This window comes from Citrus clementina, unplaced genomic scaffold, assembly GCF_000493195.1.
Source record: "Citrus clementina cultivar Clemenules unplaced genomic scaffold, Citrus_clementina_v1.0 scaffold_5, whole genome shotgun sequence".
Lineage (NCBI taxonomy): Eukaryota > Viridiplantae > Streptophyta > Magnoliopsida > Sapindales > Rutaceae > Citrus > Citrus x clementina.
In genome coordinates, this window is record NW_006262201.1 from 36,413,322 (window position 1) to 36,431,356 (window position 18,035).

General features: G+C 33.9%; 2 protein-coding genes across 3 annotated transcripts; one reads left to right on the forward strand and one right to left on the reverse strand.

Annotated features, from left to right (window-relative positions):
* The first annotated feature begins 2,246 nt into the window (after nucleotides 1-2,246).
* On the forward strand, nucleotides 2,247-9,329 carry LOC18041450 (synaptonemal complex protein 1). 2 transcript variants are annotated; one of them, XM_006433930.2, is made up of 19 exons: nucleotides 2,247-2,606; nucleotides 2,700-2,749; nucleotides 3,323-3,530; nucleotides 3,609-3,734; nucleotides 3,899-3,997; nucleotides 4,073-4,749; nucleotides 4,834-5,082; nucleotides 5,165-5,293; nucleotides 5,382-5,450; nucleotides 5,523-5,633; nucleotides 6,121-6,228; nucleotides 6,317-6,427; nucleotides 6,507-6,593; nucleotides 7,008-7,097; nucleotides 7,192-7,299; nucleotides 7,451-7,537; nucleotides 7,684-7,746; nucleotides 8,006-8,109; nucleotides 8,880-9,329. In XM_006433930.2, exons 1-18 carry the CDS (start codon nucleotides 2,462-2,464, stop codon nucleotides 8,105-8,107), a joined length of 2,619 nt encoding a protein of 872 aa, XP_006433993.1. In that variant the 5' UTR covers nucleotides 2,247-2,461; the 3' UTR covers nucleotides 8,108-8,109; nucleotides 8,880-9,329. The 2 variants fall into 2 exon arrangements, with proteins under 2 accessions (XP_006433993.1, XP_024040695.1); XM_024184927.1 differs by lacking the exon at nucleotides 3,609-3,734.
* A 4,131-nt stretch (nucleotides 9,330-13,460) lies between these two features.
* LOC18041710 lies at nucleotides 13,461-14,638 on the reverse strand. Its single transcript, XM_006433932.2, has 2 exons — nucleotides 14,322-14,638; nucleotides 13,461-14,187 (listed from the first exon to the last, which is right to left on the reverse strand). Exons 1-2 carry the CDS (start codon nucleotides 14,541-14,543, stop codon nucleotides 13,747-13,749), a joined length of 663 nt encoding a protein of 220 aa, XP_006433995.1. The 5' UTR covers nucleotides 14,544-14,638; the 3' UTR covers nucleotides 13,461-13,746.
* Between the last annotated feature and the right edge of the window lie 3,397 nt (nucleotides 14,639-18,035).

Genomic DNA, 18,035 nt, shown 5'->3' on the forward strand with positions numbered 1-18,035 from the left:
AAGAGGGAATTGTAGTTTTTAAGTAATTATCCAAACATATGTTTTTATGAAGTCAAACTCTAAATTATATTTTATATACCTTACATCCACTCGTATAAATAATAAGTGAGTCATTCATTGTTAATATGAGTGGATATAAGGTACATAAAATATAATTTAAGAGATTCTTTTATAAAATATAGATTACTATGTTTTTTACATCTCTTGCCACTAGGATTAGTTAAGTTAGTTTGGTCATTGTAATAAAAACAGTGAGTTAAAGAATTAATTTCCCCACACACATAAAATTCTCAATTGAGAAAATAAAACAACAACATACAATTTGTGTATTTGTGGTTGGATAAAGTGTTGAGATAGTCGTGTTATATATGTTGTGTGTGTGTGTGGCCAAATAAATATGTTGCAAAAGTAAAAATTAATGCATGGTTGCTTATATTTTTAGTAAAGGGTGATTTTCGTTTTGTTCCTTGAGGTATTTGCACGTCGTTGCCAAATATAATTAGGAAACAAAATCATTAACTTTAAAGAGATTATTATCATTACCAATTATAATGAGATAACAAAAAAACTAATAATAGTATAAAATATTTATTTCAGTTATCACTTATTATATGTAAGTAATAAAAAAATATTTTTTATATACAAGTTTATAAATGTTTAAATAAATTTTATTTAATATTATATGCAATTTAGTTATTTAAATTTTTATAGTATTTTAATAGTAAAATTTACTAAATACATATGACTATTTTTATGGTGTGTTTACTTAGGAATGATAAAATCCTCCACAAGTTTGGAATCGCGCCAAATGGGGTGAATTTTAAATAATTTTTTGGAAATAGGAAAAAAATAATCTCCAAATTCTCAACGGGGTGAGATTTGATTATATATTCGCTACCCCACCCTCACCCTAATCCTCATTATATATGAATATTTTTTAAATTTTTTCAATAATTTTTGTTTTATCAATTATAATGTTGGTTAATAAATTTTTATTTTATTTTTACCTAATATAAATAAGTTATAACTAAAAGGAAACTTTACGTATAATACTTATTCAACCCTAAATTAGTGTTATATTTTCTTTTATCTCTTAAAGTGTTGCTCTCTTCAAACATTTTTTTATATCATTTTAAAATATTTTTTTCAATCTTTTGGAGTTTTTAAAAATAATTTTTAATAGTATTATACTTATTTAATATTAATAATTAATAATAAGAAATTGTTATTATAAGAAAATATTAATTTTATTCTATATTATTTATAATAGTGTTTCATTTGTGTTGCTTTTATCAATAATTTTTAATTTACATAATTAAAATTGATAAAAAAATTGTGATTTACATAATTAAGAATATTAATAATTTATATAATTAAAATTAATAAAATAAATAATTGATTTTATAAATATTTTTTTTTCACTTTGTAATTAAAAACTACAATTCTTTACATAAGGGTAGAACTGTAATTTGAAATAATTCATTTCCAATCCAAGATAAAGTAAATACATAAATCAAACTTTAATTCTTATTTCATACTCTCATCCTAGTGCAAATAAACAACTTAGTTCCGATCCCACTACACACTCCTAATCACAAGATTTCAATTCTTTAAGATTTTTCATTCCAATCTGAAAAATAAACACTACATTAAAATTCACAGCACTTTTTAAAATAAATTTTATCAAATGTTTAACTGATTTTCTTCACAGTTGATTATTTTTACAGTACAACTAACAACAATTATTTTAAAAACTATTACATTACCAAATTAGCCCTAAAAACCCATGTGCAGTTACTTTTGGAGCTTAAAAGTAATTTAAAAAGTTAAAAATTAATTTTGACGTTTTGAGATACTACTTGAAAAATATAATATCACTATGGTTATCAATATTATAAGTAAATTCTTAAAACCTTAATTTTTTTATTTTTTTGAGGGTAGGATGCAGGAAGGGACATTCACTCACTAAAGGTAATTCATGTGGTGTGATATTTATCACACGAGGAATGGAAAATTATAATAAATTATTTTAAAAAATAGTTAATAATTTTTTGGATTAATGACATTACTTTACTCGTGATTTATAATTTAGTATTTAAGTAACAAATTTTGAAGCATGTTTTCTCAATAATTGTAAAGTTCATGCATGGCCGTTGCCCTGTTTAACACTTACGTGGACAACTACTCGCTGCCGCTTAATACGGACAGAATCCGTCGCCCGCGTGGTCACATCGACATCGCATTAGTGCATTAGAGCTAAACGCACACAACATTACCATTTAATTACCTCACATAACTAGTTATTAATCCACCGTCTGGGATCGCACCTATAAATACCCTTTTGCTTGGCGCCTTACTCATTTGCAACTCCGCGTTCAAAAATACTCCAAATTTGACAAAGAGAAAGTGAGTGTGTTTCAGAGACCAAATTCTTAGGGGTTTTCAATCTTCGATTTCGAAAATGCAGAAGCTCGGGTTTCCAAGCGTGAAGAGCTTGGATCAGTTCAAATCTCTGTCAGGATCCGCGAAGTCTTTCTCATTTTCTTCGCGTCCTTCTACCGATTCGCTTACATCGGGAAGTTTCGCAAACTTGAAGCTGACTGCAGGTTTTTGATCGTTTAATTATGAGTGTTTGTTGCGTTCTTTGAAGATTTTCATCGATTTTGATGAATTTTTGGTGCTAATTTGATTGATTGCAGAGAAATTGGTCAAGGAGCAAGCTTCCGTGAAAACCGATCTTGAAATGGCGGTAATATGAATGCCTCCGTATCTGTTTATCTTTATGTACGAAAATCCATGTCTATTAGGATATAGAAGGAAATGTGTAATTGTGTCAGCTAATAAAGGCATCTAATTTGTTCTTGTTTGAGTGAAGTTTGTGTATTTACTTGATTTTTATGCTTATTAGGATACAGAAGGAAATGTGTAATTTTGTCAGCTAATAAAGGCATCTAAGTTGTTCTTGCTTGAGTGAAGTTTGTGTATTTACATGATCTTTACGCTTTTTTCTTTTCTAATGTACTTACAAGAGTATTAGGATTTGTTATTTACTTGGATGATTATTGGAACAAAATTGCATCAATTCTTTAAGGCATTTACACAGTTACGTGTTTTAGAAGGTTTGTTACATGATTATTAGGTTTGATTTCCACATTTCAATGAGATTTTTGCTATGCCAACATGAGATTGTGTGTGTAACATGAAAGTTATTGGATCAATGAATAAAGGCAATAATTTCATTATTTAAGGTAAAATGTTGGTACTTCCAAAATTACTGTTTGATTGAATGGCCAACTTGATAGACACAATTTAACAAATGTAGAATTCTAAGCTCAAGAAATCAATGGAGCATGTCCGTATATTAGAGGAAAAATTGCAGAATGCTGTTAATGAGAATGCTAAGCTGAAAGTAAAGCAGAAAGAAGATGAGAAGCTCTGGAAAGGACTGGAGTCTAAATTCTCTTCAACCAAGACTCTGTCCGATCAACTCACTGAGACTTTACAACACTTAGCTAGTCAGGTTCAGGATGGTATGTAATTATGTATATTCAAGGCTGTAACATTCCCTCACAATGTCGGGCCATGACTCTGTGCATTTTCTTTAACAGCTGAAAAGAATAAGGAGTTTTTTGAAGACAAAATATCCTCCAGCATGAATGCTGTCGATTTTCAGAAGCAACAGATGGATCATTTATCTCTGAAATTAGGTTCTGCAGAGGAAATTATTAGAAAACGTTAGTTGTTATTGTCCCTGTTTGAGTTAAACTTTCAAGTATCTATACTTAAATCTGTTTTATTTATATGTATCTGGTTCGATCCAAAGCTAGTGTCATGGATTATTTGATGTTTTCCGTAATTTGATTTCCGATTATTTGATGCGCTTGAATACTGACTGTAGGTGAGAAGGAACTGGAGGATCTCAAAATTGAGAGAGAGGAAAGGGATAAGCTTTATAGAGATGAGTGTTGTAGAACCTCCAATCTCATGGACAAAAATGGTAAACATCTCATGGATGCCTCTTTTTTTCAAATTAAAACCATTTTTCTTACATTTTCAGTTTTTTGCTTTGCAGATGCGATGATAAAGAAACTTGAAGTAACTGTAGCTGATAATAGACTGGAGACAGAGAGTCTAAACTCTAAAGTTGAAGAGATGCACATTGACTTACAATCCAAGGAAGATGAAATTAAACTTTTGATGATCACTAAGGAGAACTTGGAGAAGGAGAAGAGTGATCTTCAAATGAGCCGGGACAGTTTTGAGAAAAAATTAGTCACATCAATCCGGGAGATAAAAAATCTTGAAGGCTTTGTTCATGTGTTTGCAGCACAGCTGGTTGATTTGGATAAACAAAGTTTGACTTTTATGGAAAAGTTTTATCAGCTAAACTCACATTATGAATCATGCTTTCAGTCAGTTCAGATGGAGAGAGACCTTTCTTCTCAGCAAGCTCAAAATCAATATGATCAACTGAATGATAAGTTCTTCAGCATTGCATCTGAAAAAGATGCATTACAGTTAGTAAACCAGGAGTTAAACAGCAAGATCATCGAACTTCAAAAAACCCAGGAGTCTGTTAAGGCACAGTGTTTAGAGGAATGCCGTTTAGCTGGAGAGAAAATTAGTAGATTGGAGTCTGAAGCAGAAGCTCTTATCTCAAAGAAGATTGAAACTGAATTGTTGGTTTCTAAATTGGAGAAGGAAATTGATAGTTTGTTAGAAAATTTGAGATCATTCGAGAATAAACTGGTCTGCAATTTTCTATATTCTTATCTCTGAAATATTTGATCATACCATGTTGCCATTGTAAACCTATTCGACTACATTTTGCAGCAAGATCAGCTGCTGAAGATTTCATCGTTGGAAATGGAGAACAAAGAAAATATGGAGAAATTTCATGCAGAAATGCAGAAAAAAGAAGAAGAATTAAATAATCTGAAACAAGAGCATGAGAAGAAGGAGATGCTTGTAGATTCGATCGAGAAACAATTCTGCCAACTTCAGAACATCTTGGGGGAGAAAGAACAGCTTTTACTGCAACATAATGACAAAGAGAAGAAGCTGGAAGATCAGATTACTGAGGTCTTGAAAGCAGTTAGAATATATGAATTTTTGTAAGTATGTGGACCTGTGGTGTAATTTAGAGTCCTGTATATTACTGCAGAATCAGGCCCAGCTGACTGCTGCTGAAAGCAGACTTTCAGAAGCTAAGAAGCAATATGATCTTATGCTAGAAAGTAAACAGTTGGAATTATCAAGGCATTTGAAGGAAATATCTCAGAGAAATGATCAGGTGTTTCTTACATCATTTAGACATTTACCTTCAGTAATTTGAAGGAAGTATAAGGTGCATAAATTGACGTGAATTGGAATTTTATCAGGAAATTAATGACATACGGAGGAAGTATGAGGTGGAGAAGCTGGAAATTGTTAATATGGAAAAAGAAAAGGTCCATTTGTGATTATGATACTGCACACACTTGGCTCTGTTTCATGCTTACATGTTTAATTTTGATTTTCAGGCAGATAAAACCATTGGAGAAATGGAAAGAAAATGTGACCAAAAACTTGCAGAATGCAAAGAAGAGGCAAAGCAGCAACTTAAGCGCATTCAGGAGGAACATGCTGCTATTGTATGTGCAAGAAACTAATATAAACTGAAAATCAAATTTTCTGCAATCCTATTTTAAAACACAATCATCTTTTAGTAATTCCTGTTCTGCTACTTCGTGGGAATGAATGTGCCATATATCTTCTGCTTTATTTTTATTTCTCATTCTTGTTTTTCTCTATGAATATAGTAATAATTGTCTCTGCACATCAATGGTTCAATGAGCTCGTATCTTTTCCACAAGCCAACATACCGAATAAGTTTTTCCATAATCTACTTGTGAACATGAATCCAATTATAAATTGAAGTTATGAATTCATGGAAAGTTCGCCCCTATTTTTGTTTCGAAGTTGCATCATTTTCAAGGATACTGATTTCTGGGGCACATTGTTTGAGTGCTCCTCACTGCCTTTGCCATATGCATCTATCTTCATTGGCAATCTACAGATGAAATTGTCATTACCTCAAAATTTTTATAACTGTACTAAGTTTTGTTTGCTTATCTGTAGGTCATTAGTATTCAACAGGAGTATGATAAGAAGGAAATGAATCTAAAAGCTGAACACATAGGGGACCTGAAGCGTGCCGAACTACAAGCTGAAAATGAATTGAGAGAGGTGCACATGGCTTTAGCTTTGCGTCTGAGTTGTTCACATTCATTGGAAATATGTGATTGAGTTTCCTACTGTTTATAAAATTTTCTAGAAAACAACAAAACTAAAGAGTGAACATGAAGTTCAGATGAAAGCTTTGCAGTGTCAGCATGAAGATGAGTGTAGGAAACTTCACGAGGAGTTGCATCTCCAGAAATCCAAAGTAAGCACTTCCATATTCAACAGTATCAAATTTTACCATCCACCATGCCTTCAACTAACTTTGGTTTGAAATGCCGCAGGAAGACAGGCAGAGAGCTTTATTGCAATTGCAGTGGAAAGTGATGGGCAACAAGCCTCAGGAGGACCAAGAAGTTAATTCAAAGCAGGTTGTCTTCTTTATTCGGCCCCTTGCTATTTCTCCTACTCCTACTCTTTTATGGACATAATAAAATTATTTTTCACAGAGCTTGAACCATTTGCTTTTTTGTTAAAATTTTTTGTTGTTACATGTTCCTTATATATTCATACATATCAATGTTTTATTGTTATTATTATTAGTTATAATTTTTAATGCTTACATGTTTTTTTTATACATATATATGCTTGTTTTGTTACTACTACTACTGCTACTACAAATAATGGAATATGCAGCGGTAAGCTAATTGGCAGATTATGTAGAAAGTTTGCTTGGAGCATCTTCAAACTGTGGAACATTTTGGTTTATCTTTATATGCTTGCATTGATTATTATGATGCACTTTCTAAAATATAATGTATTTGGTGATTTTTTATTTATTGAAGGCTTATTCCATTTCATCAAGCAAGATGAGAGATCTCGGTGTTGGTAAAAGAAGTAAACGTGCTTTTGCAAGAGCAGAAAATGAAGAGAAGGTGACAAGAGCTAAGATCAATTTGCTTACATCTAAATCTTTCAGTCCTTGTGGAATTACAGCAATTGCCGTTTCTCTTTCTATACTGTTTGTAGGATCCACCTTTCTTGAACGAAGCACAAACGCCTGTGTCACAATTGTTGAAGAAAGTAGAAAATGTAAACACAGGAAGCATGATCAGCATTCCTAAGCATCATAAGAAGGTCAGTTGCTTCTGTATTGTGGCTAGTGATACACATATTGTATATTATACATGTTGTGTTGCAATAGTGTACTTGATCTGTATTCAACCTTCAACATCCATATGAAGTCTTATCTCCTTAGCCAATCTTGGCTTACCTTCTGGCCGCACAGGTTACCCACCATGAATATGAAGTCGAAACTAGTAATGGAAGAACAATCACAAAACGAAGAAAAACAAAAAGTACAGTCATGTTTGAGGTATTGTCGTATCTTCTTAAAGCTCTTATGTACCCTAAATTGGTCATATTTGCAATGATTGCATGTGAAATAGGAGGGTGTCTACTGTCTAGCGAAGCAGATCTTTACATATATGTTTTCAAATTTTCTTGTCTGTGTTGTATCAGGACCCTGGGAAACGTAAGAAGATGAACACAACCCAAGCCAAAACCCCACGAAGTGTTGCCAAGGTAACTGAAAGCAAACTATTGTTTTTAGGGTTATTTTTGCATTTTGTCGGATCTCCGTGTATTATAAATGATGCTTAATCCTCTTTCTTTTTTTGAAAAAGGGGCAATGTTTTCTTTTGAAAAGAATATACACAAACATTGAACTTAGATTGATAAATTAATTTATGAGGTAACTGGATATTGAAGATAGCTCACATCACCCTCCAAAGCTTTTTCTTGATTCAGTAAGTTCATGACATATGTGTCATTTCTCATGCAGGGAGCCACGGGAGGGGCTAATCCACATCCTTCAAACATAGGTGACTTGTTTTCTGAGGGATCTCTAAATCCATATGCAGATGATCCTTATGCATTTGATTAGAGGTATGGTTCAATTGATCACTTGAATCATCAACTTTTAGCTAAATTCTGTCTTCTTTTTCGTACTTTATTTTTATCATTAGCTACATTGAGAGTTATCAACTTCCTGAAACTGCATACTTTCTGTTTGAGGAGTTTTATTGTTTTTGGACCCTCTTGGCTACATGATGGAGTGAGCTGGGAGCATGAACTAGGGCCTGATCTTAGGAAGGTCTCTGAGAAGAAAAAATAGCGACCTATCTTGTACTAAAATTCTTGTTAGAAAAGGGTGGATATTTTGTCACTCTTTGCATCATATACATAGCTCATTAGATCTGGCATGGCCTGTTCATTTTGTTTTCAGACACACTAGATGAGGCTTTTGCACTTTTTCTTGAGAAATGAGTATGGTTAACAGTAGTTGACACTATTTTGTTAGAAGCCTATGATGCTTCGTGCAGATTATATTTCCTTTGAAGTATGTAAGACCTTGCAATTGAGCATATTGCTCAAATTGTTTTTGTCTGAGGAGACAGCTCAAATGACGGGCTTCATGGTTTTGATAATCACAGGCCAATAAATTAATATCTGGAAAAAATGTTAAGAGATTACATACAATACAGATATATCAGACGAATCATGTTTGCCTCTGTTATTGGAAAACATTGGTTTATGGTTATTTTCAAAGTTTTTTCTGGACATTTTGCCTCTGTTATTAGAAAATGCAGTTTCATCTAGAGCTTGATTGCTATTTTAATAATGCTGAACCTGATACCAAAATTTTGGGGTTTAAGGCAAGCAAGGAACTGAAGCCAGAAAGCTGCTTTCTCATTTTCTTCTTTCAATCTGCTTGCTGATAATAGCCATGGAGTTGCCAAGCATGTTATATTTTTATCCTTGCTTCGTGTGATTCTGCTTTGCTTGCAAACGCCTGTACCACTGCTGATATGCTGGTCTGACAGATTAATTTGCGATGAACTTTAATTCTTTTGTATATAAAGGCTCCTGGATTGTAAGAATGGGGAAGAAGATACTTTGAAAAACCTGAAAAGGATCATGACTTTTCAAGTACTGCTCCAATGCATGTAAATCAGTGAATGCTGTGATTAGACATCAAACTATTAGGACATGCAGGCCAGTGCAGTGTAAGGTCTATTAGAAACTCTTTACGTTTGATCAATTTCCACAACCATTTAAATTGAATCGCCTGATTTTTTTTTTAAACCCCTCCAATTTTGGGAATGCAGTTTATTATGGAGAAGCAATGCAGTGTTGGCTGTATTGCCTGATGGAACCCAAATGAAATGGTCCAAAGCGACTAAGTGGCCTACTTTCCCATCCTTTCTTTATTTTTTACCAAGTATTTTCAAGTTGCGCAAAGATTGAACTTGTTTAGATTTCATTCTTCAACCTGGCTTAATCTTTTCTCTGCTACTGTGACACAACCAACAATGAATTTTAACGATCAGGACTCGTTACTATTTTTCATCCGAACATGCCAGATGAATTGGATAAAAGAAAATTATCAACCGGCCAATCATCGTTTTCTCTGATTCTGAAAAACAAAAATTCCGAAAATTTTTAATTTATTGAGCGCTCCACACTTAAAGTTTATAAATTGTTTTTCACTTTTTGCAACTTTTGTCGATAAAGAAATATTTCGCAACTTTAACAAGATGATTCGTTATCTCGTCACTATCGGATAACAACAAAAATTAGCAAATGAGGTTTTGTCACAGTAAAGGCAACACAAACAAAACACACTTTTGAATTTACCCGAACAATTAGAGCTCAAAAAAAAAAATAAAAAATGTAGTTCTATTCCGATCTTATTACATGAAGTAGCAATAGAGAGAGAACAGAGAGAGAAGGCTGGTTCGATTGCTACAGCTAGACTAATAGCATTAACTGTCTGTTAGTTTCATTTTGTTTAGAGTTTTCAACTTTCCGCTACGTGTAAATATTTGGTAATATTTATTATTTATTTTATTTTCTTTAATTTTGGGGGATATAAATATAAACAACTTATTTAATTCTTTTTACACTCTTAATTTGACTGACACATTTGACACCAGCGTGCTCCGAAATAGATACTGTCATTTGTCAATGAATATTCTCCTTTCATCACTTACAATAACTCAACTTGTTTCTTCATTACATACATGTTACAGGCCTGCAGCCAAAACAAAGGAATAGAAAGCACAAATGGCTGTGATTTCTGGCACGCTACTGTTACAGAGAATTATTCAAAAGAGCGAGAAAGCGATAATATAGTTCATCTTAGTCACTAATTGCAGCTTTCAAATTGCCTATATGCAATTTCACACATTCTTAATAAAGTGGTGTGCCGTGTGCGAGATAAACTAATGCTTTTTAACCGTATCACATGACGTGTCTGGGACTGAAGCTAAATTCTCATTATCCATCACTATTATGTTCATGTTCATCGCCCTGATGAGATAATAATTTTGGTGATGTTAATTTTTTAGAAGTTACTATCAAATGGCTTCTTCAGTTTTGGTGATCTTTTCACAAACAAACAGGTTGTCTTCATCCTTCGAGGCGCGTCTCGAAACTCACGAGCCATTGGCAGTCACAACTGCGAGCTATTTTTCTTGAGTACCTAATACCTATGTAGTTGAGAGACGAAATGAAACAGAGAAGCCATTTCTCACACTAATCATCCAGACAAAAACTCAACCGCTTCAATAACAGAGAGCAGAAACTGATGATCGATCTCCATTAATGAAATTTGAACAGAGTGATTGTAACGATGTATATAGCTTTTTACAAAACGACATTCTAGTATCCTACACAATACAACCTCCAAAGTAATATAGAACGCGAGGCAATGTTATTTGGATCGGCATAATTTTCCAAGAGCAACAAATATCATCATCAATTTTCATTAACGTTGAACGCGATGATCAAAAGGTAAGCAGAAACAAACAACAGCATAGCTACCTGAAGAACCAGCTCCATTAAGCCGGAAAGCTTGAGTTTCTTAGTCGTCAAACGCTCCCTCGCCAGTTCAACCTGCAGATCTCCGATAATTCTCTTCATCGTCTCCTTCTCCTGCAGAATTGAAGATGAGAACTTGCAAGACTACAGCAAAATGCTCGATTCAATTGAACAAGAGAGAATGATGGTATATACCTCGTCGTCATCGTTGGTTGTAGCTTTCAAGTCACGGTTTCGCAGGGAAGAGAGCAGATTCAGAGCTTTGGCACAGCGAATTGCTATCTGCAGTTTCACGCCTTCTTCTTTGGTCTCCATCTCTTTCCCTCTCTGTTTCAGATTTTTGAATTCGTAAGAATCGAAAATACGCGAGGGAAAGATGTGAAATGTTTTTACTTGTCGTGGGCGCTGATCAGGTAAGGGATGTGAGACCGGAACATGTGTACGCGCATGTCATCACTCGTATTCTTCAATTTTTTTCATTCGGACCTAACTATGTTACAGATTCTGCTAGTAACACAGCCAATGGGTAGGTCATACGTGTCCTGAAAGAGAGGGGAAAAGCATGATGGTGCAAGGTCACGTGCCGGTATTAAAAGCAAAATTAACTTAGCTGATTCCTTTTCATTAAAGTGGTGATAACAAAAGTTTAATAATAGCCATTAATTCTATTTGCCTATTTGGTCTCAAGGAACAGTTAGTTGCTTTGGCTTAATGTAGGCAAACTATTGAGGTTCTAATCTCATGCCACAAAGTTTGAAGGGAGGAATTTTAGATACATCATAGGTAATAAATAAATTAATATATAAATAACATGTGTAATTAAATTTATATATAACCACCATTTATATGGTGATTTTTTAAAATAAAAACACACATATTATAGAATTATTTAGTTATTATAAATCGACATGTTACTTCTGTTGTATTACAAAATTTCTTCTTTAAAGGAGATTATTCTATTTTGGATTAAGTTGAGAGGCTTCGTGTATATAATATTTCAACATCATTTTAAATTAAAAAAAAAATTCAGAAGATGTAAAGGTGGGATCGATATTAATTATTATTATTTTTCATGCATAGTAAGAGCATTGAAAGATTACTGTTTGTGTGAGAGTTTGAGAATAAAAAACTCATAATTTTGGCGCTTGATAGTTTATATAAATATATAAGATGAGACTAAACTAAGATTTTTCATGAAAAATTATAAAGTCATTCTGTGTTAATTCTAAATTAATACTATCTAGAGAAACAATAATATGAGTTAATGAATTCATTTGGCTGACAACTTTTACATTCAATAGTTTCTGCAGTTGATGTAAAATTTTCTTTGGACTATATATATATACACACATATATAGTTAATTAAATATTGAGATTTTACTTGGGAATGCACAGCAATTCCTAATCATTGGATTTTGTTTACTATAGCCGAGTTTTTTTTTTCTCTGGTCTTGCTTTCTGGTGACGAGTAGTACTTGGACTATATTTTCTTCTCCACTTCACTTTGATGCCACAACTTGGATTAATCAACATATATCTCATTCTTCATCTTGTTAATTTTTAATTTGGCACATTTGATATGATGACAGCCAGACTTTCTCCGTTTTCTTATCTCCATATTTTGTATTTGTTGATATCTATAGCAGTAATTGGTTAATCAATTGATTCTTGAACGATTGCTGGTACTTGGTAGATGCTAACTTCAAAAGCGTCTTCAAAGGCCTGCAAGCAAGCTACCGGCTGATAAGCAGCCGCGGAAGTAGAAGGAGATGGCTCAGCTCAGCGTTCGCAGGCACCCTACACTACAGCTCCTCAGAAGCTATGGAGTTGCTGACACTGAAATTCGGAGATATACCACACAAAAAGAAGCATGTCTCTATTTTTCACTACACACAGGAATAGAGGATTATTAGTCATCCTACGCTATAAAACTCTCTAGCCCAGAGACTCTAGCTACGGGTGTCTATTACTTTATGCAAGCATGTTATATAATAGACAATTAACCTATGAATAGCTATTGAAGTTCTAAGCCTCATGAAATTGCAATGTAACACACAGGATTGATTTTGGTTGATATAGTAACTATTAGATAAATTAGCAGTTATAAATAATCAAAGTGCTTATATATGTCGTAATACTATTATTACGTTTTAGTCGAAAATATAGACATGTGAATAACACAGGCTCAACCAAAAACGAGCCCACTCATGGACTGCCGCTGCAGAGTCATTAACAAAAGTAAGTTAATTATGAAATATATTATCTGGCTTGGTGCAATGCGATACTCTATTCTCACAAGGCTGAATTACACGTCTAATTTCTAAATGCTACAGTAATCTGACGATTGAATTCGTTTCCAAATAGGAACAGGCTAAGATTAAGCTGATAGTTCAGTGATCCACAGACCACAGTAATTACATCTAATACGCGAAAATGTGGAAGCACTTTCTTGTTCACATTATATATATATAAAAGTTAGTACATATACGTCAACCGCAGCCCCTCCCTCTCCTGGGCTCTCTCTGTCAGCAGTCGTTTCTCAATGGACGTGGAAGAACAATGAACCAACACACATAAATCCTCTTGAGCTTCATCTAGCTAATACGAAAGGGAATAAAACTTTTAACACAAACAATTGATACTGGAGATTTCATCCGAAATTTAAACTATAATATAACCCTTCTGAATTTTGACCCTTAGCTAGCACAAGAGGCTAAACGTTTGCTTGAACAATTTTGGAGGGCTTTGGTCTGGTGGGTGCAAAAATTTGCAATTAGGACAAGTAGGAGATGACTTGCAAAGCATCACCAACATATGGCACCGCATGCATGCTGTTGCCACCATTTCTTGCTGATCATCATGATCCCCTTCAAACGCTAACCACGATGGACAACGGGATAGATGATCACCAGATTTCTTCTTAAGATGATCACCCAGATGGTGACGTGGAGGGCTGGCTGAATTTGGCTTTGAGATGATATTGTTACTTCCTTGGTTTTTCCTCTGTGAATCGCATGGTAGGTTCAGTTCAAGGTCTAAACTCATATGATCACCAGCACGGTTTGGTGGCTCCGGGCTTCCCCTTGGATCCCCGCTTGTTTTCTTATGGGTTCTTGTATTGTAAAAGTGTATCTCCCCTGACTGCATACAAAGAAAAGCTAGGAATCAATCATTAGGATTGTTGTGTGTGCGCGCGCGCGCGTCATGATTGTATTAATGCTATAATATAATTACCTTATGTATTTATAAATAGGGGTTCCATAAATAATTTATACCTGAATATCGAGACACCGTTCCCACTCCAAAGGCAACGGAGTCTCAAGCTGTAGCTCGATATCGAAGATTGATGATTTTGTAGTTACTCCTTTTGATGATCTCTTGTCAAAAGTTCCTTCACCTGGTATGATCTCTTCCAACTTCCGCTTCTTTGATAGATTATCAAACTCTTTGTTGGCTTTTCCATTGTTTGGAGAGAGGGGTGCTTGAAGAGAAACCATAGGGTCGACGATGAGTAAAGAGTGAGCAAATGGAGAAAAGATTGGGTGGTTATATAGGCTGATGATTTTGGCCTTTACGGGATGGCACACATAACTGTACAAGAGAGAATCGAATTACATACGCAGCTTTGAAGGTAGGAGCTAAATGGGGCCTACAAATGCATGACGGGCATTCCAAGTTGGCTCTACTATTAATTACAGACGCAGCTTCTAAGCTGCTCTTAAAACTTAGGTGTGAAATTAATCCTAACCAACGCAAACTCTTTGGTCAAATAATAATAAAATGAATACACACATGTTCTCGATGGCCTCCATAATACTTTATTTCGTGCTTACGTTGCATTACATAATCATGCCGTGTTGAATTTTGGAGCTAGCCATGACAAATCTTAGCTACCAGCCAAGCCAAGCCAAAAGCTGAAACTTATGGTACTTATTAGAGGCGGTGAGAGAGGAGAGGAAGAGGTGAACAAGAGTCATTAATGTTGAGAGTCTGTATACAGTTGAAGGAAGGCCTTGAGACTATGGATATCTTAAATGGATAATAACTCCAACATCCTCAATTGGGTCACTCAAAAAAACTTTTAAGGCTCTCAACGTCCCCCGAGCAATTAAAACAATAACCACATCCCATGAGCTATACGATCGAATTAATCACTCCTAGAACTAAAGCTTTTAAAGCTCTCAACACCCTCAGCTATAAAATCAACTAATATCTTATGGTCTCAAATTTAATACTATCTCTCTCACCTCGCCACATTTTTATTAATTTTTATCATTTCATGTAGAGATTCCAACACATTTTTTTAGCAGTTGCATGCTCTTCATTTCCCAAAGTACCCACTTCCTCTCCAATACCAAGTTTTATTATATTCTATGGCCAGCAATCAAACAGCATCTCCCATCCCTTGATCTGAATGATACTGCAAATTTCTATAACACAATTAATGACTTGATAGATGAACTAAAAAGGAAATTCATACACGAAACAGTATTTTTTTTTTTTTTTTTTTGGCGTACGTTATTTTCTTTGTTTGAAAAAAGATATGGCTTGCGCATGAAGGGGTTTAGCATAAAAGGCTGTCGTTTTACCGAATTTCACCAACCAAATATAAATTGTTGAGGGACCCCAAATAGACTAAGCAGCTACATGACATAAATACCACGACATTTCATTGCAAGCTAACAATCAAAAGTGTATTTCCCAAACGGAGGGTATTTTTGTAAAGTAACCTCAGAAACTGAAATCGGAATTTTTAGAAATTAATTAAATTAAGATGAGCAAACCTACTAACCAAAAAAAAAAAAAAAAAGGAAAAAAAACAAAAAAAAGTGACCAAAGGCCATTAAAGGCATTGAAAGAGAAGAGGGGGAATTGTATTGAAGTAAGTCTACCTGCCTTCATTAACTCATCTTGAATTCACTTAAATGCAGAATTCAAGGATGACCATTGAAACACTTCGCTTTCTTCAATATTTTTATTTTTTTTTCTCATCGTCGCTCTCACCACCGGTTTCCCCTTCTGTTAAATGCCCTCAAACCACCTTTCCTTCCCTTCATTTATGCTTTTGTTCCGTTCATGCATGCACCCTCTTTAATTTCTCTCTTCCGTTTTATTTCCCTCCTAAATTTGGTTTCCATCAGCTTCCCATTTTTGCCAATAACTGTCAGAATCTATCTCTTCCACTAATAAATCAATTGTAACTCCTTCATAATAGTAATTAAATACACTGTACTCTCCAGAGTTTAGCAGCAAAATTAAAGCTAACAAATTAATTATTGGACGGGTAAATGATGCCTCTACTCCTTAAAATTTGAGCTGATTATTAAGTTAGTCCATGTATTTTTAAAAAATTATATAAAACGTCATTGTTATATATTTGTTTCCATTAAAATCCATTTATTGAATTTCTACTTTTTCAACTGTTGTATGTTAGATTTGTTTCAATTTTAATTGACATCAACAAAATACTATTTCATTTTTTAATGTCATACTCAAAAAGTTTTAAACTAATGACAGAGACTATTCCCAGGCAATATTTGAAAATACAATACCGACTAGGTGACTAGTCCATTCCCTAAGAGATGGGAAATTACTCTTATTGGACTCCACTATTGAAAATTAATTAAACCAACAGCTTAATTATGGACTTAAAAAAGGAATTCATTAAGAATGAACTCCAACAGCTTAATTATAAATACACATCATTTTTTTTTTATAACCCACTTATATTCTAATGTAATTGTGCTTTAAACGGGATCTGGCTACAAAAAGAAAGAAATGAGATCACGCGTTGGATCGAGTTAGAAAAGTAGGTATGGATACGGTTGAGTATTATTATGATTGTGATGCATGGCACTGTACTTTGCTAACAACATGCTTGATATAAAATGCGCCAGTTTATCAGGCGAGATTATTAGCAAAGCCTATGACTGGAGAAGCTGCAGCCAGCTGCCAGCCTCTTGAGGTTGAAAGTTCCTTCGATAATTTCGGAGAATTTGAGTTATTTTGTGACGATATATATAATTGGCAATTCTTGGTGTGAACTCCATTTGATTTTGAGTACGTTTTCTTAAGTCACTACACGTTCGTTTTCTAAGTCAAATTGATGCCACCGACTTTCCGTGTCGTGCATGTTTTAAGTTTGAAACGCTTGTAGTATTTGCCTTCCTGATTCAATGGTTTCTTACTTTCATTCAAAGTCTAAGGAAAAAACGAATTAAACCACGATGATATTTATTAGAGCAAATGGAGTAATGGTTACTTTATTTAATCTATAATATGTATATGTACCTTTATTTTATTGGTTTGTGTCCCCCGTTTTTTTCCTATCATATTTCGAGCAAATTTTTTATAATATAGAGCAAAATGAATTATTCCTTTGGTATTTTTTAAAACTCACTAATTGTTTTTTTTTTACATTATTAAATCATCTAGTACACTTTTTATAGAAGTTAATGTGTTTGAAACTCAACTAAAAGTTAACTTAAGAGTTGAGATTTATGTTCAAACTTATATTATTAATCCAAGTAACTATTTCAGTCGATGTGAGATACTATCCTCAATACTTTTGAAAGGGCAATTCAATTTTTTTTTTTTTCCGATAGACAAAAAGTAAATAGAATAATATTACAGTCTAGGGTGTGTTACATGAGTTTAAGAATATGAAATGGGGAAATGGTAGATTTTTACCCAAAAAAAGAAAAAGAAAATTAGCAAAACAAAAAATCGATTACTACTACCAGCAAATTTGTTCTGAAATTTTCGTTCAAAAAGGGAAAGAAAAATGGAGGGGGAGACGATAACATGCGTACAAAACAAAAGTACACAATCCATTGATCAACGTACGTAGGACCGGATGGAGGATTGACTACCGGATTAACTGCCATGAAGCATTTATTTTAGAAGAGGCAGATGAGTTCTACGGTGGGTGAGACCATATTTTGGCGAACAAAATCTAAAGGGGTTGCGGGGGGGGGGGGGTCCCGCAT

Excerpts from the sequence above, each read along its gene's own strand:
- LOC18041450 (XM_006433930.2), top strand. The coding sequence starts at position 2,462 with ATGCAGAAGCTCGGGTTTCCAAGCGTGAAGAGCTTGGATCAGTTCAAA. Across the intron at positions 5,634-6,120 it reads AGGAGGAACATGCTGCTATT|GTCATTAGTATTCAACAGGA; the intron begins GTATGTGCAAGA and ends GCTTATCTGTAG. Across the intron at positions 7,538-7,683 it reads AAAGTACAGTCATGTTTGAG|GACCCTGGGAAACGTAAGAA; the intron begins GTATTGTCGTAT and ends GTGTTGTATCAG.
- LOC18041710 (XM_006433932.2), bottom strand. The coding sequence starts at position 14,543 with ATGGTTTCTCTTCAAGCACCCCTCTCTCCAAACAATGGAAAAGCCAAC. Across the intron at positions 14,188-14,321 it reads AACGGTGTCTCGATATTCAG|TCAGGGGAGATACACTTTTA; the intron begins GTATAAATTATT and ends CTTTGTATGCAG.